General features: G+C 42.7%; 1 protein-coding gene across 4 annotated transcripts in view; it reads right to left on the minus strand.

The window, feature by feature from the left end:
* Nucleotides 1–1292: 1292 nt before the first annotated feature.
* Nucleotides 1293–22888, minus strand: part of LOC119402309 (uncharacterized) — an 89245-nt gene continuing 67649 nt past the window's right edge. For 2 of the 4 annotated variants that reach the window (XM_037669479.2, XM_037669462.2), the window contains 2 exons: nt 4628–4676; nt 1293–1923 (listed from right to left, as the gene is read on the minus strand). In XM_037669479.2, coding sequence (XP_037525407.1) covers nt 4671–4676 — 6 coding nt within the window. In that variant the 3' untranslated portion in view covers nt 1293–1923; nt 4628–4670. Of the gene's footprint in view, nt 1924–4627; nt 4677–5632; nt 5648–17629; nt 17646–22888 lie in introns of all 4 variants that reach the window. The other 2 variants (XM_037669467.2, XM_037669473.2) reach the window with 2 other exon arrangements.

Raw genomic sequence — 22888 nt, forward strand, 5'->3', positions numbered from 1 at the left:
TGCGTACTAGACAGAAATGTATATAGCTTCATGAACATGAATACGATGGAACACAACAACTCAGAATGAGGGAAATATAAACATAAACCGTGATGCATCACCATGCACTGAAACAGTGGACGTTGAAAAAAATGTGTAGTGTATATATAACATACTAACAGCAGCTATATTATAGCAGTATTTTCTACAGTGAACTCTGTAACATAACAGGGCTGCTACTTTAAGTTGTGCATGCATACACTGTAGCAGTCCCATAAAGTGAACAGTCATGTTCACTCTCTGCATCTCAATACAGTAAAATAGAACTAGTGTGCTTCACATAAATAAGTTGCTTCTAAGTGCATCTCAAAGTATCCTGTAAATAATTAATGTATCAAACAAAGTTAACACCAATTTTTTTTTAGCTACACATCATAACCTCTGAAAAATTAAATGCCATATAACCTCATGTTATTTTAGACACGAAGAGTAGCATATTGTCCACTGGTTTGGATAAAGCAAGCAATATAACCTTGCAAACAACTGCCGAAAAAAAAAAAACACGCAGAAAAAGAGCAGCTTACAAGTAAACAGGAAGTAGCTGCATGACTATGGATATGTCAAACATGTTCATCAAGAACTAGGCCACCTAAATGAAGCCATAACTTTGCATCGACTCAAAGCAAATGTGCCCATTTGCCTGTAATTCAAAAATAAATCTACCATATGCTGCTGTTACACTTCAGTAACAATGTTTAGGTTACACTTAGCTGCTTAAGGCATCACACAGATAATGTCTCCAGCATCTATGTACTTTATATTGTACTCAACTGCACAACCTTAAATTTGCAGCAAAACCGGAAAAAAAAAACCCTGACAGAAAGAGCTACCTTGGAATGAAAAATGCCTCTGGAAGCACACAAAGTGCCTTCTCAAGACAAGAAGCTGCTGCTGGGACAGTTACCAGTAAAGGCAGCATGTGGTGGGAATACCAATCTGCGCTCTCTGGCCAGATGTTTGCAACCAGCAACAAAGGCTCCACCAAAACTAATAAAATTAACAAGCAACAGCAGCCGCTTACAATGAATCTCAAAAAACCTCGTCTTTTTTTTTTTCTACAAAACAGAGCAGTACAGGCAATAAATTAAAAGTATGTTCTATGATCTGGCAAAATGCAGTGAAGCTAAGGCTGCAGTACTTTATTGCTGAATAATATACATACCCAGTGGTTGGCCAAATAATGCAACATGAAACATTTGGCCCATCCATAAAGACAGTGCCATAAAACCGTAATACAGTCCTTTAACACTGCACAATAGGCAAAACACTACAGTAGTTAATTCCCCTGAAGTACCAAGCACCCACGCACAACTGGCAAAGTGAATGCACATTTGGTGCCACTGGAGAAATTACTACAATAGCCAAATGCCCAAAAAGTCATTACGTTCAGTCATTCTATTCATAGCAATCCCTGCAACATGAACTTTGCAAATGGTCCAAATAAAAGGTGATGCAGATTGGCAGCTATGCCACTTATTATTTTTTTTAATCACCGCTCATACTAATATAAAGTGGAACTTCTTTGGCTGACACCAAACTGCAATGGTCCATATGTCAAGTTCAAGAACTTGTGAGCACATTATATTACAAAACCAAATTCGTGAATGAAACATAACGCCATGTTGAAATATAAATAAATCTAAAAAAGTAAAATATATAAACAGAAAGAGATGACCTCTAGAAAACACATCCCTGGGAACACATACACCATAGGCAGCTGAACTGGCACCAACTAAACTACTTATTAGCTTGCGAAAGTAGTTCCCAACTTGACTGAGACCTGCTAGGCAGGTGTGGCTTTGAACTGTGCAGCCGCAAAGCCTGTGTAATGTTGCTCAGGCTCTTGGACACATCCTCAATCTTGTCACGAAAAGCTGCATGGCACTGCAAAAAAATTATAATGCCAAATAATAAAATGTTGTGCAACACAACCATAGAAGTAAATGCTTCTTTGCTGCATTTCAGGATAATTATTAATTTTGAAATTCTTCTCAAAAAGAAGTGCAAGACTTTTTCAGCTCTTGCATTTTGATAAATAAGTATGCTCAACACTACTGCTTAAAAATATATTGCATATAATTTATGTTCACCCAAGACATTAAGAAGGTGAACTAGTTGAAAAAAATAGGTTTTTTAACCCTATAAGTATGCTATCATTACTTATATGACAGTAAAATTAACGTAAACTATCAAGCAAGACATACAGAGTATCTATACTGAACGACTCTCAATGAGTAAACAAGCGAGGTCTATTAACTGCATCTTAGTAATATACCACACAATGTACAGGATGACACTCCGATTGAACCACCCACCCCAACCCCCTCTCATGTGCCACCAGCATACAACACACTCCCTACAGCTATACTTTCCACTTATGAGGGCCAAATGCCTGGAATATTCGTTTTAGTAAACACTGCAACCTAAGCTTCTGTTCTTTTTAAAAACTTCAAAAGAAAAAAAAGTAAAAAAATCCTGCCCGTTCAGTTGCTTTTTTTGCAAAAAGACATCCTACATAATCACACTTCTTGATCTGGCTAATTCAGTATAACATTTAAACCATTGCTACATGTTCATCCATAAAAAATCAAAAAGTGCCATCATTTGGGCATAAGTAAGTTTTTCCATGGATGCAGACTGGTTTTAGCACCTGTCAACATGTAAAGAAAGTACTACGAATAACAATTGTGGATGGGCAACTTTGTGGGTTTGCGTTTTATGTAAAAATATCGTTTCATCTCACTTTGATTAAAATCACAAAACTGTCTTGCACTACTGAAACATGAAATACACGAGACGTTGCTACACCTGTTTCAGCAGAACCAGTCTACATTGGTGCGCCAGTTTGCTCATGCTCAGAACCAGGCAAGCTACAAAGCCGAGTGGCATATTGAATAATGTCAATCAAAAGATCATTTTTGCAGTAAAATTTCAGCACAAACAAGACAAGGGTAAATGCAATACCTTTCTCTAAAGTTGTTGGAATAAAAATGTTGGTCAAAGTATAGTCAAGTTGCGATTACTTCCTAATTTATGCGCCAATACATCACCTCGATGGCTCACACAAATTACAGGAGGCTTCCTTCCGATAATGACTCCCTACGCTAACAAAATTCAAGTCTCATATTCATACAGCACAAGAAAAAATAAAGCTTCCTTCAGAGGCAGCTCTGGCTAGGTGGATCCTACCTAAACACATGGGAAGAGACAAAGTGGTTTTCTTGGCAACCACTGCACCAAATTTTGATGAGGTTTGTTACATAAATAGTCACAGTTTCACCGCAAAGGCGAAACAATGAATGCGATGGAAACAAACTGGAATGTTATACAAAGTAAGGCTAGCTAACCCCTTTAGCATCCGACCTGGCGTAACTCAACAAAACGCTGGCATAAGGAAATGTGGCTGCTGCAAAGAGCGAAGCGACCGTGATGCTGTCTATTGCTTCAATGTAAACTGAGCGATGAGAACACAGCACATACAAAGGTATGAGCCATGTGCTGATCCATGTCAAGATAGGGTGCGCACAACCACGCCTGGCCACTGAAAGTACGCATTCCTGCTGGAGCCACGCTGCAGCCCCTCCTCCGGGAACCTCGATAGGTCATTCACGCAATGGAAGATGGCCAGTGCGTTTCCTCTCCACTTGAGCTGCAGTCATCAGCTACCCTCGTGCACTTTCAATCGTGCAAAGAACGTACAACGCGCGGGGCAACGTCATTACCTTTGGACTTTATACGAAACCTCACGGCGACGCTGATGGCGACAGCAAAAACGCACCTGGAGTGTTCATATAATTGCTATCGCAACACAAAAACAGCTTAAATCTAATTACTGTACAAAGCAGATCTTTTTTTTTTTTTCATTTGGACCATCAAATTTAAAATAAATATTGTTGAAAATTTCATAATTTTAATAATAATAATATCTGGGGTTTTACGTGCCAAAACCACGATGATTATGAGGTATGCCATAGGGGAGGACTCTGGAAATTTCGACCACCTGGTGTTCTTTAAAGTGCACCGACATTGCACAGTACACCGGCCTCTAGCATTTCGCCTCCATCGAAATGTGACTGCCACGGCTGGGGTCGCACCCGCGACCTTCGGGTCAGCAGCTGAGCACCGTAACCACTGTGCCATTGAGGCAGACAGCAAAATTTTGGAAACAGGACTACTATGAAGTTTACAACTCAGCAATTCGGCAATGAAAAAAATTACATAACTCTGTGAACGGCACCCAATAATACATCTAAAGCAGACAAAATTTATGTCTTTGAAATATACCACTCATATGCGAGTAGGACTTTACCACTCCCCCGTGTGCCCCCCTTTTGCAAAGGGGAGGTGCAATCCCCCCCTTCCCCAGGCCGCATACCTCAGAACATTGACGAAATGAAGGATGCATAAAGACCCTTCCAAATTTTGAGCCCAACAATGATGGATTTATTTTCAGTGCCTCCCTCAATGTGTACAGTTAGTTCAGCTTCCAAACACCCACCCCCTAATTCCTCCCCAGTACAGCCCTCATACTGCACAACAAATGTGTGCACAAGAGGAAGATTATATGACTTCTGAAAAAACTACTTACAATGGAACTCGACTTGAAATGCTCGTCAAGGGCGTTCTTCATATCAGAACTGAAAGACAATGTATTACACATTGACTGGGTGAGGAAAATAAAATCATGTAAACATAATACCTTTTACACATAAAACTAGCCCATTCTGAATATGGCAAGCAGATGTATAACAGTTTCATAACCACACTGCAATTTAAACGGCAGAGCTTCACATGAGCAAACTATGCATGCGGCCTGCTTTCTCTACACACACATATATGGTGACACAGCCAACTATAAAGAAAGTACCCCACCTTATAGTAACACATATGAAGTTAATTGTATGTTGTTTCCAGCTATGAAATGAACCCTACCTCTTGCATAGTACATGGGTCCAAAACAGGGATGGTGTACAACAATTCCAGATGCAATAGGTACAATCCCACCAGCAAATAGTTCTGTAATGCTGCAGAATGCTTAAAACTCAATTTCCACAGGACCTCTGGGCCAATGTAGATTTAGGGCCCATTTACCTGTAGCATGTTACACAGCAATGCTATCAAGGTGCAGAAGCAAGCAATCATGCAAGTGAGGAAGTTCTGTGGGCTCTTCTTTCAGAATGAAAAGATAGCAGCCCTACAGGTGGTAGTACTATAGACTACAAACAAGTGTAAAGCCTTCAAAATATATTTCAACAATGCTACTAGGAACACATACATATACAGTTTTCTGTAACTAAGGCACAAGTTTCTATATATCATATATCATTGATTGGTATGCTCAGACTACAACTGCTTGTAACCTACAAGCAGTTGTATTGCTATACTTTGGCGCTTTTTTTTTTTTTGAGCTTGGCACAAGTTGGTAGGTACACTCAACTGAGACAGCGCTTTTCTGCATAAACAGCAACTGAATTTTAAAACTGTCAAAGCACTTTCTCCAAATGAAGCCCATTACTAAATATACTGTTTTGCATTCTCCAAAGTTTCACCTGAAAAATATACTGGCACATTTTAAGAAAGTGTTGATACGTACACAAAAGGTGTGCAGCTACACACGTGATCCAGCAAGAGCATTACATGAATAAGGAAAAAAAAAAAAAGAGTTCAGCAATGAGCGATGAAATTGTAATGGCAATATTTAGGAGACAAACACAGGCAGGTGTATTCAGCAGCTAGGGCAAAGTGGTTGCATAGAAAAAGCACATCTTTCTCCTCTTTCACTACAAAATGCAGATATGACAAAGTAATGAGAAAGGCAAAATGGCTAAAGTGTAAACCTTGCTACCACATCAACATAACTCATGCTTCTTCTGTGGTGTGGTGGTATGTGTTCCCCTCTTCCCCATCCCTCACGCTTCCAGCATCTTCACATTTATTTGCTCATTTGTTTGTCTGTCTGCCTGTATGTCCGTCTGCTAGACAACCTCTTTATCCAGTCATGAGCAATTATGGATGCTAGAACATAAAACAGAAAATGTAGCATAAGCACACCTTACGAGAACGGATAACTGGGCTAGTTTGTGGGAACTCATGTTAAGGCAGGTAGCGCAAAGAGACACGGACACAAGCGAAGAATAAGTGCACAGGACAAGCGCCAACTTCAAACTAAAGTTTATTTCCTGAATCCTCGCCTATTTATCTGAGATCACACCATCACATTGTCACCATGGAGAGAACAGCTGATACTGCTGTGAATGTCATGACGCCAACTCATCTTGATCATCTCTTATACCTAAAAGTATAAGAGATGATGACGTTGACATTGTTTTCACTGCAAAAAACACGGCGGGCGCCATTTGTCCAAAGTTTCAGAGGCGCATGTGCAGCAAGGAAGATCACAGAACGGCGGTCTGCACCGTTAGGCACGGTATGCGGTTCGTTTCGTGCACTCGTAACGTTGTGTACTGCATTCCTTTTTTGTGCGGACGTAAATATATTGGCCAGACGGGCAGATGTTTGAACATCAGGCTCAGAGAACATTTCAGCTCTCTAAAAGGTTCGCCATACTCGCATCTCGCGATGCACTGTCGGCAGTGCGGGTGTGAACCACTTTTGTCTGACACGGCGGTGATGTACCGGAACCGGAACAAGCTGTCCAGAAAGATCGTAGAAGCGTTTTTAATTCTCAAGAGTGATTCCGTATGTGTTAGCCAGGCTTCACTGAGCCTACTCCCGTGTGAGATAGCTTTCCTTTCGGCCAACCTGCCTGCTACCCTTGCCGCGTGATAGGAACTTTCGATTCTGAGCATGCATGTTTTTATTGTGATGTTTTCGAGTGTATCAGTGTTTGACTGCGCGGTTTCGCGCGTTTTAGTGTTGTTATCATTTTAAGTATAAGAGATGATCAAGATGAGTCGGCGTCATGACATTCACAGCAGTATCAGCTGTTCTCTCCATGGTGACGATGTGGTGGTGTGATCCAAGATAAATAGGCGAGGATTCAGGAAATAAACTTTAGTTTGAAGTTGGCGCTTGTCCTGTGCACTTATTCTTCGCTAGTGTCTGTGTCTCTTTGCGCTACCTGCCTTAACATAAGCACACCTAATGCCCCCAACACGCATAGCATATTCCATAGTGACAACGTTCAGGGATAAGACTACTGCAATAATGATCAGGCCTTTGTCTGAGTTCCACAAGAAGGAGCTGCATGCCAGGGGCAAGCAAGCAAGCGAGCAAGCAAGCCAAATATAGTGCAAACAACTGTGCCACCCGTGCATCCATGTAATTATGTATACGCCTATGTTAGATAATTCACGTCAAGGACAGCTTTTACATTTCTAACTCCAAGCCAAAGGTACATTATCGGTGCAGCATGCCTTTGAATCAGTGAAGCTAACACAAAGCAATGTTAAAAAGGAGGAAGCTGCAAGGGCCAGACCCATCGCAAGATCTTTAGTCAGCCATGTGCATTCATGTAACATACAATAGGTGGCACACTGGAAAGCTCGCCTCAAAACAATATACACATTACAACACTGTCAAAAAACAAATAATGCTGAACTTTTCTCAAACATAATGCCTCCATACTCAAGTACCAAGAATAGATCCCCTGTTCTATTCAAATTAACGAGTGGCACATAAGCTGCCAATAGCTAATTGCCACAAACAGCAGTGCCACAAACAGCGACGCCCGTCCTGTGTCTTTCGTTCTAGTGAATGTCTGGTTTTGCGTTCTGATGTTCCCAAAGCTATGCACAATCTCACCGAATTTCAAGTTTTGTTGAACAGCAGTATGGGTACTGTCAGCCAATATATGGCACTAGCTGTCCGTGGTGGATGCAATGCCTAACAGTATACACAATGGGGAGAGGCTAATTAAATCTTGTAACTTATAGTTTCGCAAGCAGCACATGGAAGCTCATATATGTCAGATGAAGTGACAACAAAAAGCTCTAAAAACAATGTCTGCATGTACAATTATACTAGACACCAGCTTAGGAAACAGCTTGGTGGTCGTTTCCAAGTATATAGTACTGCAACTGCAGTAAAATACAAGAACTAAAATCCAGAATTGACTAGAAATAAATCATACAGTTTAAGCAAGTGAGCTTTTTGTTTTTCTGTTTAAACCAATGAACAGCAGCAAACTGCTTCACTCGCAGTTTGTTGGCCAAGGCACACATCACACCTAACAGCAACAATAAGCGAAGCCTCGCATGCTAAGGGTAGCCTCAAGGTGCATGTTAAATGTTGATTGTCCCCGAACACACTTGTGCATCTACAGTGAAAAGCAAAAAGTGAATGCTATCTCACCTTAAGGAACTGCTTATGCTTACAGCTCTAAAATGAGACAAAGTTGAACCAGTTGGTAAGGATCCTTTCAGCTGTGCCCACTTCTATGTAGGGCAGACAGGCCAGTGTGCTAATCAGATATTAACGGAACATCAGAGGTCATTAACTGGAGGCTCACCATCCACTCTATCTGTACATTGTCGAGAGTGTAAATGCACAACAAAATTCTATGAACGTCCAGTTTTATAGAGGCACAGGAATGAAGTGCGTCTAATGGTTGAAGCCTGGCGTATAGATACTAGTAGTGAAAGCACATGTGTGTGATTAACTTGCATAAACAAGAAATCAAATGCCAGAACAGTTATTTCTTCCTTAGACATCCACATGTGCCTGATGAATAGGTGGTAGCCAATGCCTGAGCAAGCACAGATAAGTTTTTGTGTCTACATTCTTTTCCACAGCTGTGCACTTTTTCAGTTGACAGTCGGCGTTTGTGTTGTCTTGACCTTTTCTCTTGTGTCCGTGTTTGTATGCCCACCATCTTTTATTAACGCTCTAAAACCACCACTGACTGCCCACAAACTGGTTATACTGGTAGGCCCTTGGAAAAAAGCAACAGCTGCAGCCTCATTCTGAAGTCATGATGCTGGGGCATGTCTGATGCTTATCAGCAACATAACCAAAACTTTCAGAATATAACAGAGAAAGAGAAAAAACAAACTTCAGCATTTCTACCAGCTCTGAACTCGTCTACTGCAACAGCAACGCGCATTAACAGAGGACACTGCCATCTTTTCAAAAACTTCTCAAAGCTTCTTTACAATGCGCACAATGACATCTTTGTCTTCTACAGTACTCCCAGTTTAAATCAGAAATTGGTCACAAAAAGTTAACTCTAACATTCCCAACAGCAATTATTCTAATTGAGAAGGATGAAGAACAAGCGGATGCATTAAAATAAACTTTTTTTTTTAACTAGGGGGTCTCCCTACTAAACAGCACGCCTTTTCAACTTCAGCATCTGTTACCACAGATTATATCAAGTTGCTGCCAGAAGCCAGTGTGCCATTTGGCCAATGGTTCAGTCCATACGAGTACCCCCTTGTGTGCCAAGCCCAGCTGTTTATAGGAACATGTTTGCATCTATGACAGGGTGGGCTTATGCAGTGATGCTACCGAGGACTTCTGATTTGGAGCAATTTTTGGAGCAGCAAAATTTCCGTTTTGGAGCACTTTGGAGCAGCAATATTTTCATCTTGGAGCACTTTGGAGCAGATAATTTTGCATCTGGGAGCACTCTGGAGCAGCGAATTTCACATCCTGGAGTGCACTACAGAAGCATATTGCAATAACATTCAAGCACCGGAATATTACTATGGGGCTCTTATGAAGGCTAGAAATATTTCGATTCATTGCAAATCTCATGGAAAAAATCATCTCAGGAGAACTCCATACTTCACTCGCTAATGAAAAAATAAGGGCTCATGCAGTTGAGTGTTCTGAATTAAACTCTTCGGCGATTATTTTCGACACTAGCAAATAAACAGAATACCAGATCAATAAAATTGCACTTTATGAAATAACACTCTAAATACATCTATGTGGTTATCAGCAGACAATGTAGACAAACGCCGTGATGTACAGCATTGCCTCAATGCCGAAGAGCCACACTGTCTCTAATGCATTCCCCTAAGAAAACTCCAAGGCGAATGCCAGGTTCTTTTTCTTCTCGATCGACGGGTTGATCCTCCTCCTCCTTCTTTGCAAGCTATCTGCACTTCACCTGGTTTTGCGCTAGCTCCATGATCGGCGCACCGATTACGGAAGCAGGGTAAAGCGACGATGTCGTGATGGCGTCATCACGTGACATCACGATATGACGCCATGATGACGTCACAAGTTTTGACGATCTATGACGTGATGATGACGCCATCACATGATTATTTTTTGCATCAATCGATTGACGCCACCGACGGTCAATTTTCTTGTTTGATAAAGCATCTGATGCTTTCGCATTAATATTGCGTATTGAACGTTAACAACCTGGCCTTACATACCAAACTGTCCTCCACCATGTCACCTCCTTGCCATGCGCGAAACAGCTTCGCTTATCATCCACTTCACAGAGTGAAATGGCTCAACTTTTTTTAAATGTTTATTGTGATAACAATTATATGGACGCTCTCCACGGATTCTTGCCGTCGCCACTGCCGTAATTTTCTGTATAAAGACCAAATTAATAACATCACCACGCGAATTCTAGCCGCGGGTAAAAGCTCGCGAGCGCTGGCAACGAACGCGGCTGAAGCGGAGATTAAGCTAGCCGGCCGTCTGTCTCCGTCGCACGGACAGCGCATGAGATAACATCTTCCCGCGTGCGGGCCTGCCGTCGATTGCTCATCAAACAGAGAGGAAACGCCCCGCCCGTCTTTCATAAGGAGCATGAAAGGACGCCAGAGGAGCGGGGGGGGGGGGGGGGGGACCGCATCGTTTGAAGGGCGCAGTCGCTTGCGCGCGCGCCATCTCGAGGCATCAGGAGACGGCTCGCAAACTTGCTGTGCTCTCAACGCTTACTTCGTGTTTAGAGAACTCAGAGCAAGAAAACGCTCCGGTTCCTGGAGCGGCCATATTCCCTTAAACCAGCGTTTTGTTGAGTTTTGTTGAGTTTTGTTGAGTTACGCGAGATCGAATCCAAAAGAGTTAGCTGCTAGCCTTACTTCGTTTAACAATACAATTTGTTGGTATCACATTCATTGCTTCGCTCTTAAGGGGGGACATGGGTCCTGAAATTTTTTTTTTAATTCTTTGTCGATTGAGATGAAACTTGCGGAGTTTATGCATATTTGTGTGCAGATTTCAAATATGCAATTATTTTTCTAGTATAACATGTAGTTTTTAAAATATCAAACATTTCATATGCTTTTTGGGAGCCCCAGTTTGCCTAAACTGAGAGAGTTACAAAGTAATTAGGCACATTAGAATCACCTGGAATGAGTACAGAGTGCAAGAAAACAAGAATGGATGTTCTAAACCCATTTGAACAAAAGTTATGGCACGATGAACATTCCAAATTAGTCTACTCCAAGCTGGGATTTCAGCCACAAATATTCAACATGCCACAACTTTTGTTCAAATGGGTTTAGAACATCCATTCTTGTTTTCTTGAGATAACTGATATTTATTCTCCAACCAAAGTTACGAAGACACGTAAAAACCCGACGTTTCGGAACCAGCTCGGTTCCTTCCTCAGGGGGGACTGCGGCGGCTTGGCAGCGGCCTCTTTAAGGCACTCTCGCGGCGGTTAACGACCCCACGCATTATCGAGGAGCGTAGCCCATGCGCATACACCGGGGGGAGAGTTCCGAGTGAACGGTTGATATTTGAGTGGTCCTCTGTATATGCCACGACTCCAGTAGTAACCTCCTCCTCCACTTGGTTTCACTTTCGAGGATGGCGGTTCCGTTGAAGTCTATTCTGTGGTCAAACGTCTCTGCGTGCTCGGCGACGGCGCTGCGTTCTTTGTTGAGTTTACGGACGTCGTTGACGTGTTGCCTAATCCGTTCGGGGAAGTTTTTGGTCTCGCCGATGTATGACGAGGGGCAGTCGGCACACGGTATTTTGTAAACGACGCCGGGCGCCCTGTCTTTTGTTGGTCGGTCTTTCGGGCGGGGGAAGGAAGCGGCCCAGCGTGCATGAAGGCACGTGCGCGATGTGCACGCCTTCTTTCCTAAAAATCCGAGCCAACGCCTCGCTGGCTCCCTGAACTCTCCCCCCGGTGTATGCGCATGGGCTACGCTCCTCGATAATGCGTGGGGTCGTTAACCGCCGCGAGAGTGCCTTAAAGAGGCCGCTGCCAAGCCGCCGCAGTCCCCCCTGAGGAAGGAACCGAGCTGGTTCCGAAACGTCGGGTTTTTACGTGTCTTCGTAACTTTGGTTGGAGAATAAATATCAGTTATCTCAGTTTACTTACCCAACCAGACAGACTTCTGTCTAATGTTTACCTTCAATTCTTGTTTTCTTGCACTCTGTACTCATTCCAGGTCATTCTAATGTGCCTAATTACTTTGTAACTCTCTCAGTTTAGGCAAACTGGGGCTCCCAAAATGGCACATGGAATTCAAAAACTACACATTGTACTAGAAAACAAATTGCATATTTGAAATCAGCACACAAATATACATAAACTCAGCGAGTTTGATTTAAATTGGTAAAGAATTGTAAAAAAAGTTTTCAGGCGCAGTGTCCCCCCTTAAGCGAAACTGAGTTTTTTTACCCGTCAGCTATTGACCCCCGAAAGCGAGGGGCGGACGTGTAACATGGGGTAGCTGCTTCACTGTGGGCCGTCAGCGACGGGCCCGCTACTGACAGCTGCGTATTTAAGGCTGCTCCGACCAGGATATATGCTTTTAATAATGAGATGACATTTTTCAAAAGCAAGCAAAAAATTCGAATTGGAACCCTAGCACGTGAGCTCGAAAGGGCAGGGCCTTTTAGGGGGTATTTACCGCAGAGTGATTAAACTCGGACGTGCTGGTATAAGCAATTACGAAAAAGCTCTTCCGAATGAAGATCCATGGATAAAGTATATCCAAGGAAAAGTGTGAACGCGTTTCCACCGTTCGCGTGCTCTTCCATAAACGCGAAGCAAGGAAAATTCGATACTGTTCCATATATATACTGCTAGCGATCCCAGATTTCATTCCGCGATGTCCGGAAACAGATGTGACAGACATTTTAGCAGCACACATATAGTTATTACTGAACATTGCTTTCCTTACGTGCCGTGCGACGCTTGAAACGAGCTATCAGCAGTGTTTCTAGAACAGACGACGTCCGCCGATGAATCGCCGTCGCACTTTCTCGCTACCGAGAGGCCTAGACGTCACGAGCCTCTGCGGAGAGCACGTTTGGCTGTCGAGCCGACTTGAGAACAGAAGCTGCGTCGGCACCGTGCATGGCATCGTGGCTTATTTGGGACGCACGCGTGAGCGCTATTTATTCAGCGGAATAATTCTTGGTCCATGGTTGCGACTTTGGCAGCCCCAAGATCAAGCTGCACATGTTCTGACGCGCCGGCCGTGCGATTGCCGGTGATAGACGCCCCCAAACCCGAGACTTTGGCACAGTATGGCGCAATTTTCGTCGATATTATCAGGATGGCGCAGTAAATACAATTTGGCGCACTTTAGCGCAGTTGGCGCAGGAGTGGAATCACTGGCTTATGAGAACCATCAAACAGACTTTGTCAAAATACTGCAGTGTTGTCAGTGTCGACACAATGTGGGTATGCATTCAGTCACAGTGTGGCACTTTGGTCACTGCAGCACTTAATCTCACTGTTCTTCTTACATGAAACAACCAGTCTGTGAAATAAGTCAATCTTAGATACTTTCAAAATTTTTCATTTACTCAGAATGATTTGGCAGACCGTAAACTTGAGCTCTCGCAGCTAATGACCCCATAAACCATGACACGCTCCTTACGTGACCCACTGTATTGAATGCTTCATATAAAAGAAACACCGCCAGTAGAGCCAATCATGGATGATTCAAGTGGGTCCTGACCCCCTTTGTGCTCAGCCTGTGGAGGGTCACCCCTGTTACAAAGCAGATACGAAGGTCCTGGGCCAGCTGTCTCCAAACGAGTTTTCCTGCTTCTTGGACTTCCCCCCCCCCCCTCATTTCGGAAAACGGATTAGACACCTACACCTGCTGTCTTTTCCCTGAACTGAGCGCTTCGGCAGAAAGCTGGCAGCTACGCGCGGGTCGCCTCCGTGGGACGCGTATTTGCATCGAGTGTGCTTTTGATTAAAGCTGGTGCCTTTGTTCGTAAAAGGATTATGAGTTCCCCGAGGTGGCATTGTTCCGCCCCTTTTTCTTCCAAACTGGTCGGACGTGGAGAGTGAGAGTGCAGTGGTCCCTGGCGTGCCATCCTAGGGGCGGTGACCTATGTGTCGAAGAGACGGACCCTCCAAAGGCATGCACGTTTGTGATTGGACATTTGCTAGTTATGCAGCTCCAAAGGCATGCACGTTTGTGATTGGACATTTGTCGATTAAGGAGTTTCCCTATATTGGGAAGGAAGCGTATTTAAGGAGCAGCAGAGCGTCTGCTCTGCACGGATCGATCGGACTAGATGTCGTTCTGACTATCCTGTCCTCTGTGATGTTGTAAATAAACGTCTGTTAAGTTTTCCTCAACGCCGGTCTCCCTGCCTCGGCTTCCTGCTGTTCTGGACATCCCTGGGCCTGCGGTACGACTGTCGCCGCTCAGCTCCACGCTACCCCCTGAGTCCGCGTCGGCCAACGACGCCGCTCGTAACAACTGGTTGAGGCGGTGGGATGGATCCGAATACCCACTCGTAAGAACTGGTGGCAGCGGTGGGATGGATCCAAATACTCCCCCGTAACACCCCTTGCAAGTGCAACCCCTTTCAAAGAGCAGAAACGAAGTACAAAAGTGAAAGGTGCTTGTCATTTCAAAAAGCACTGTAGAGCACAAGCTTCCTGAAATGCTATGGGTTACTTCTGATGTGCCACAAATGTTTATTATGCTGGGCTTTGAAATGCAAAGTAAATAAATAATCCCAGATCATCTGCCATTATTTATGTCGACAATTTGCTGGAAGCCATTCACTATGAAGTATAAGTGCAACTGCTCGACTATGATTGTGTTAATTTAAAAAATCACCAGTGAACATAAAAATGTTTTACAAGTTTCCAGGAGTAAATTGTGGGAGGCTATACACGATGGCAAATGGAGCTGAAGTTGAAAAAAAGCTGTGCCTTTATGTGTAATCACAAAAAAGTGGTAAAATTTTTATTTCATGCTTTAACCCGAATGACATAGCTGGAAATATGTTAGAGCATGCTTTTGAGTTATGATTAAAAACTAGCTTCGTCATGCAATGTCTGCTTATTGGCTGCTCAGTGCTGTTTTCCCCGACCCGGTGTCAATGCTCACAATCTTCTTTTTTTATGTGAAAGCACAATTATAATTTTTATATAATTAAAGATAAAGCATATTAATAAAAACAAAATGGCCACCATTGCAAGATGTGTGTCCCCCTGTGATTTTTCTGGATTTACGGCAGTGAACAACACTATCCAAAACTTCTTTACATGTGACTGACAAGTTCCAGGTTTTGAACGTTTTAACTTCAGACTTGTTCCTATATCTTAAGCAGACAAAAAAAGATAGAGGTGTTGGCATCGGATAAGAATACTTGTTTGTCTTTAAATTTTCTCTGTGTAAGAGCTTTCCTGGAGGCCGGTCTGACAATGGTCAGCAGACTATTTTTGCTGGTGCTGTCACACAAAAGCAGGCCAAACTAAGAATTCTTAAAGGGGTCCTGAACCACTTTTCCAAGTAATCATCAAATGATCTCAGTATCCGAGTTTACTGCCTCACGAATCGATTGCCACAAAAATTTCTTGAATACATCAAGAACGAGCTGAGTTACAGGGATTTGTCACATGCTTTACATGCTTTCTCTCTTCTCTCGCCCAGACGAGCATGCTGGAGGCTACAGAGAGAGGGATGGCCCGACAGAAAGTAACGTCAGCGTGTGTCATGACCTTGAGCGCACACAATGAAACGCAGTCGCTCTCTCTTGTAGCGATTCCTGTGCGCAAGTGTGGCTCACTGTGTAATGTTAGCAAACTATGCAGCACAGCGCTGACACGTGGCAGCACCCTGTGGCAAAAAGCGAATCTGAATCGAACGGTGCTCTTGGTTTATGTCAGATATCGGCAAATGGCAGTAATTTGCTCTATGATGACATACAGCAGGCGCCCTGCCCCACCTACCAAAGAGAGTGAGGACGGGCCTCTGTATGAAGAGAGCGTGCTTGAGAAAGTTGCAACTGCATGCTCTGCTTATAAATGCTCCTTGCCACGCATGACTGAAAGATTTGGCTGAGTTGTTCAGAGCAGCGCCTGCTTTTTGCAGGATGCGTTTTCTCAGCAAGTGCGAGGGGTGGTTCACGACCCCTTTAAACTTGTCAGTTGTGTCAGTGCAGTGTTGATGACTGCTGACAAGCTGCCATTCAACAATATGCCAGTGTCATGCTTGTCTGTGTCACTGATGCCCCAATGTAAGCAAAGTGTTAAAGTGGCACTTTGCAACTGATAAAAAAAAGTTGGTAATTGAGCTGAATTATAGCATTTGCTTAAATACAATTGCCAGCAGCTCAGTGTAGATGTACTATGAGTCCATGTGCTGCATGCATATGTGTTGCTTCATTCACACGTATTTTAGATAGGATCTACAAAGCTAAAGCTTCCTGTAAAGAATAAGATTGCACAGTGGCACATCTTTTCACAACAACGGTCTGTTCACAATGTGGCAAGACCAACACTGCCATCACTAAGCAATGAAACAATCTACCATTAAGAAAAATGACCCTTCTGCAGTGGAGATATTTTGTTCAAAGAATTTAACACCCTGCAGTCATTTAAATAATATATTTTAAGTACATGTATACTGTGCAACGTGCCCGTCACAATATCAATTTCCAGTCACAAGAAGCTGTTGTTACACATAAATAAATAGATATGCAATGTTAACCTTATCGAAAGAGGACTATTATGCACAAACGATAAGAATACTTAATCTTTCATTGAGGCATGAAAGTTATATCTTACTGCAAGACTAATTGCAACAATAAATGTTTTAATAGCAAGAAAGTAAATGCTAGCAAATCTATTTTTTTCACACAGAAGGTAAGTACTATTAGTCATATGTACAATGTCAGTGATCCTCACTGCATAAAAAGAATTAGACTTAATGCAGACGTTAGCAACAGAGAAACTTCTCTGCCACTAGCTAGCACATGAACTATTACGCTCATTGCTCCACTACACACAGATATCATATTATAGCAAATGCACAGAAAAAAAAAGCACACATTAAGTATACATAACATTGAAAAATGCCACATTTTACCACATTTCAGCATCAAAATGCCATGAACTTTTTGGAATGTGCACGTGCACCTAAAACAGGGCACAGAAATGGCTACACATTTTTAATCGGGCAAATTATATCTTTAAAATGACACACCTTCATCTTTGGCCCATCAGTGCAATATGACGCATTTTGAATATCCTTCATATCTGTGTGCATGTAACATTCTCAACAATGTGCACTACACCATGTTTAACCTCTCACCTCATGCGTGCAATACATAGAAAAGACACCATTAGAAAAAAAAACACAAAAGGAAAGACAGGAAAGAGGACACCAGCAAGGCTTGCAGAATAAAAATAAACATGCTCCTACAGCCCCTGACACCATACCTGTCCAATCCGGAAGCTGCTCAGAGGTAGCAGTAACAAATAAGAAAGAGAAGAGAAATGAAGTCACAGACAACTGGGTACGCTACCGTAAAGTAAAAAAGTTGCACAATAATGACTGGCAAGAATCAGTCTAAAAAGTACAAACGAACCCTGCAGCACTTCCTGCACATGGTAAGTATAAACCTGTCTAATAACTGTCATATTAAGAATACATGAGTGAGCCAAACGCCCAACACCCCTACACACAACAAGCTAAAAATGTTGTTAGTCATTCTTTACTAACATCAGAAATCCAGTCATCCGTTATATAAATTGCAAGATGACTTGACTAAATGGCTATATACCAGATTTAATAAGAAATTCAGCAGACTTCATCTACAATTGTACTACTATAAGACAAAGATATAAAGGCTGCATTTGTGAAGTTGCATACATAAAATGGATTGGTATCATTTCAAGCATGCTAGACAACACAATGCTTCACTTGACCAACCAGATCTTGCAGAATTATTTTATTGCTCATACACCAGTATTTCACTGGTGAAGAGGATCCTTCCAATTTAACCTTTAGTTTTCACATGGCCATCATGTTAGTCTCCCTGTAACTCAATGTAATATTACGTCCAATATCCTTATAACTCTGAACAGGTTTAATACCAATACAGTTTTTAGTTCGCTTGGACTCAGAATCGTCATTTGCTGAGCACACTTCCTGTGAACACTTTTTTACACACTTCATTGTGTTGAATTATAATTTCTCTGCCTTCACAACGTCTCCCTCACTAGTAAAAAAGCCTGATGCTTTAGGCATGCGAGGAATTAAAAAAAAAGTTTGACAATGACAAAGAGTGATGGCTGTTTTTCTTTTCTTTTTTATAATGCTTCTTCAGAATAAGCACAGAATATAACTATAAATATGTACAGTAACTCACAATAATTCGAACTCTAATAATTCAAACTCTTGCATAATTCAAACAAATTTCAAATTTTTGGTTGGTACAATGTTTTCAGTCCATTTCAAAAGCCGCTTAATTCAAACTGCTCTGTCGCGTAAATTCAGTTAATTAAAATTTTTTGCTCATCTGTGCCAAAAAATATCTGCTGCCTTTGTCGCTTCTAACTGAACATTTACGTTCTTATATCAATAACAGTCACGAAAAAAGCTGATTGCCTGCCTACAAAGCACCTAAACTAACCATACCATGCACAATAACAATTGCGCGTTGATTGAGGAGGGAAGAAAAAAAATTCGATACGGCCTTGCCTCAGTCTACCACATGCGGAACCATTAAGTTACTGTTACCACTGTACACAGATGTCATGCGGAAAGCTTACTAAGATTGGGAAGGGGCTACCAGCTATCACGGAACATACCCCATTTGTCTCTTAATTACACATGCATGCATGCGCCATGTAATAAATGAGAACTAGTATGATCGCTGACATCTAAAAACTTACTGGCAATTATTCAGAGCTATCTATGACATTGCTGCGGCCCTGACAAACAATAAAAATGCACACCAGTTTTGTTTTGTCGCATCCCCTCTCCTCCCTCGCTTTGCGAATCTTCCGAATTTCGGAGTCCACAGGTTGGCAGGTATGAATATGTGAATGTTTCGTTTCAACACATGTTGGTATGTTGCCCCGAGTCATATTGATGAGAACTTCTGATAATTGAAACAAAATTCCAGGGTCCCCTCAAGTTTGAATAATCAAGAGCCTACTGTACATGCAATTTCGAAGCAGTTTTTTTTTGTTTTCAATGATACCCTTCGAACTCGTCTGCAGTGCAACCCATGTAAATTCTGGAGTATGAGTAATTGGTACGAAAAAAAAATTACACAACATTGTCAACGATCATGGTTCAGTAATTCTAAGAGTCTATGCTTGGGCTTGCTAGTGCTGCATTTTAATCTAGGAGCACAAAAAACAACATACACGTTCGCCATTTTGTCCATCACTGTATAATTTTATTTATTTATTTTTCTGCTCTTATTTTAAGCAATCAGTTATTCCAAGTGAAAGGGGATGTGAAGCTCTGCTGAATGTGATTAAAAATACTTTTTATGTTGACCTCTGTCTTAATTTACCAACTGTAACTAAGTCTGCTTTCATGAACTCGATCATGGTCGATCATTTGGGCCTTTTAAATTTTATACTAAACAAAGATGTCAGCATCTGCCACCAACAGAATAACTAGGTTTCCAAAACAGACTGCCATTAAATGATTTTTTTCTGCAGTTTTCTACCCAGTCATTGGTATATGCAGCATTGCCTAATTGCCCAGCGATTGAAAGATGGGGCAGCCGATACCTGTCCTAAAGCAGGTGGTGCAACCAATCCACTGAATTACAGGCCGATCACCTTGAGAAGTATCCTGTGCAAGCTTTTTGAGCATATACTCCAACCAAATCACTTTTCTTGAACTTAACTTCTTTCACAACTGTCCGAATGATTTTAGAAAACAATATTCTTGTGAAACCTAACTACCCCTCTTTACCAACGATTTGCTTTCTGCAGCTGACCACACTTGTGTTACTGACTTCGTATTTTTTACTACCAAAAAAAAAAAACCTTTCAGTACCATTGCTACTTGTCTCCTTCTACTAAAACTAAGCATCTTAAACACTGACCCTAATTTATTGCAATGAATTTAATTTCCGTATCTAACAGGACCTAACATGTCCTAACATGACAGGCCAACCATTATAGCTCACAGATCTGTTCTGTCACTTGCAGTGTACTGCAAGGCTCAAGTCTCCAGGCCCTTATTATTTATCTATGTCACTGAATGCCCCACCTGAATTTCTTCAACAATGAGAACAGGACTATGTGGCCCACATAGGCTTGTGCGAATATTCGAGCGCTTCGGATATTCGAACCAATATTACATTATTCGAATTCGCTTCGATTCGAATTTAAATTCTTGGAAATTTCGAAGTATTTGAAATGAACGAATAGGTGTATATTAGTTCACATGTAACCCCCCTGTAAAGGTGGTTTCACTGCGGTGGAGGGGTGCTATAGCGTGAATACACCTTTCCAGGAAAAATCCGCACTGCCGCGAAGCCACACTTCAAGGTTAAATGAACATATTGCCCTCACATCGATTTATTTTTTTAAGTTTAAAAGCTTGTTATACCGGCTTATATGCTCTAAGTATAGTAAATTTTAAAACGCAACATATTTTACAGGTTATCACTTGCATACTACCGAAAGTCAAATTCTGCTACTATTCAGAGTTGCTTCCACTTTCTTTGAACCAAAAAGAATGACATTTGCGCATTCCTTGTTTCAATTTAAAAAAAATATTGTGCAGGTTATTTGGGTCATGACAAACATGCTCATTTTTGAAAATAGTATGTGATATATACCATCCGAATTCGATTCGAAATTACTTGACCAAATCGCTATTCACTTCGAACTTAAAATTTACTATTCGCACAAGCCTAGTCCCACACAATACAACTAAACTACACGGTTGTATTGCATTTCCATCTTATCTTGACAACATGAAATTTCCTGAAATACTACTACGCACATCATTACTTCTGTTTACTTGATTGACAATTTTCAGTTGTTTAACGTCAACACTTAAAGTGCCTTGACATCTATAGCAAGAATAATTCATCATGAAATATACATATTAACTATGTGATCAACAATGCTCAACCCATTCTCATTTTTAGTGACAATTTTTTTTCCCAACTTATGTTCAGTTAAAGTGCTTCTTAAACATTAGACATATTGTCACGTGGTCGTGACGTCGACGAAGGCAGCAGTCAGCACGTCCGAGGTGAAACTCTTTATTAGGCCGAACTTGTGGCCGGGAAAATGAAACTCCAGCTACAGCAATAAACTGATAGCGGCGAACAGAGCGTCGACCGTCGATCAACTGACAAGCGGTCAAGCGTGTCGGCTTTTATACAGGCGCTATCGAACTTTCCAGCGATATCGCTGGTGGCGGCGTTATCTCTCGACAAAGCTGGAACATTCGCGTGCGGCGCGCAATCTTAACAAAACGATCTACAATGATCGGGAAGTTTCGCGAACAATGTGGCGCGGTTTGCGCTGAGCGTTGCTGACAGTCTTGGAGCGTGTAGCTTCAACTCATGAAACATAAGACGCGCGGCAATGCCCCCCTCTGAAAAAGCATCGTCCCGATGCTTGAAAACAGAACACGAATAAATGCAATACTAAAGAAAACTAATAAAGAAAGCAAACATTAGAGTCCTCTGGTGCGTTAACGTGCATAGTACGGTTTAAGGCGCACCACATGCACGACCTCGGGTCGAGCTCGGCGCCTCTGAGAGTTCGTGATGCCGTCGGGGACAACCTCGTAGTCGAGTGCGCCGAGACATCGAAGTACCCTGTACGGTCCGAAGTATCGTCGCAGAAGCTTCTCGCTCAGTCCGCGTCGTCGTATTGGTGTCCAGACCCAGACACGGTCGCCGGGCTGGTACTCCACGAAGCGTCGTCGAAGATTGTAGCGACGGCTGTCGGTGTTCTGGTGGGTCTTGATGCGCAGGCGGGCGAGCTGTCGAGCTTCTTCGGCACGTTGTAAGTAAGCGGCGGCGTCGAGATTTTCTTCATCGGTGACGTTCGGTAGCATGGCGTCGAGCGTCGTCGCCGCGCTCCTTCCGTAGACCAACTTGTACGGCGTCATCCGCGTCGTTTCTTGGACAGCCGTGTTGTAAGCGAAGGTCACGCACGGAAGGACGGCGTCCCACGTCTTGTGCTCAACGTCGACGTACATGGCCAGCATGTCGGCGATGGTCTTATTTAGACGTTCGGTGAGGCCATTGGTCTGTGGATGGTAGGCGGTGGTGCGGCGGTGGCTCGTCTCGCTGTATTTGAAGATCGCCTGAGTTAAGTCAGCAGTAAAGGCGGTACCTCTGTCTGTGATGAGGACCTCTGGGGCGCCATGACGCAAGACGATGTTCTCCACGAAGAACTTGGCTACCTCGGCGGCACTGCCTTTGGGCAAGGCCTTTGTCTCGGCGTAGCGAGTGAGGTAGTCAGTTGCTACGACGATCCACTTGTTGCCGGAAGTCGACGTCGGGAACGGCCCCAGTAGGTCCATCCCGATTTGCTCGAACGGCCGGTGAGGTGGTTCGATTGGCTGCAGAAGTCCCGCTGGCCTAGTCGGCGGTGTCTTCCGTCGCTGGCAATCTCGGCAAGTCTTAACGTAGTGGGCGACGTCGGCAGCAAGGCGTGGCCAGTAGTATTTTTCCTGTATTCTGGCGAGCGTGCGGGAAC

Source organism: Rhipicephalus sanguineus, chromosome 1 (assembly GCF_013339695.2).
Source record: "Rhipicephalus sanguineus isolate Rsan-2018 chromosome 1, BIME_Rsan_1.4, whole genome shotgun sequence".
Taxonomy (NCBI): domain Eukaryota; kingdom Metazoa; phylum Arthropoda; class Arachnida; order Ixodida; family Ixodidae; genus Rhipicephalus; species Rhipicephalus sanguineus.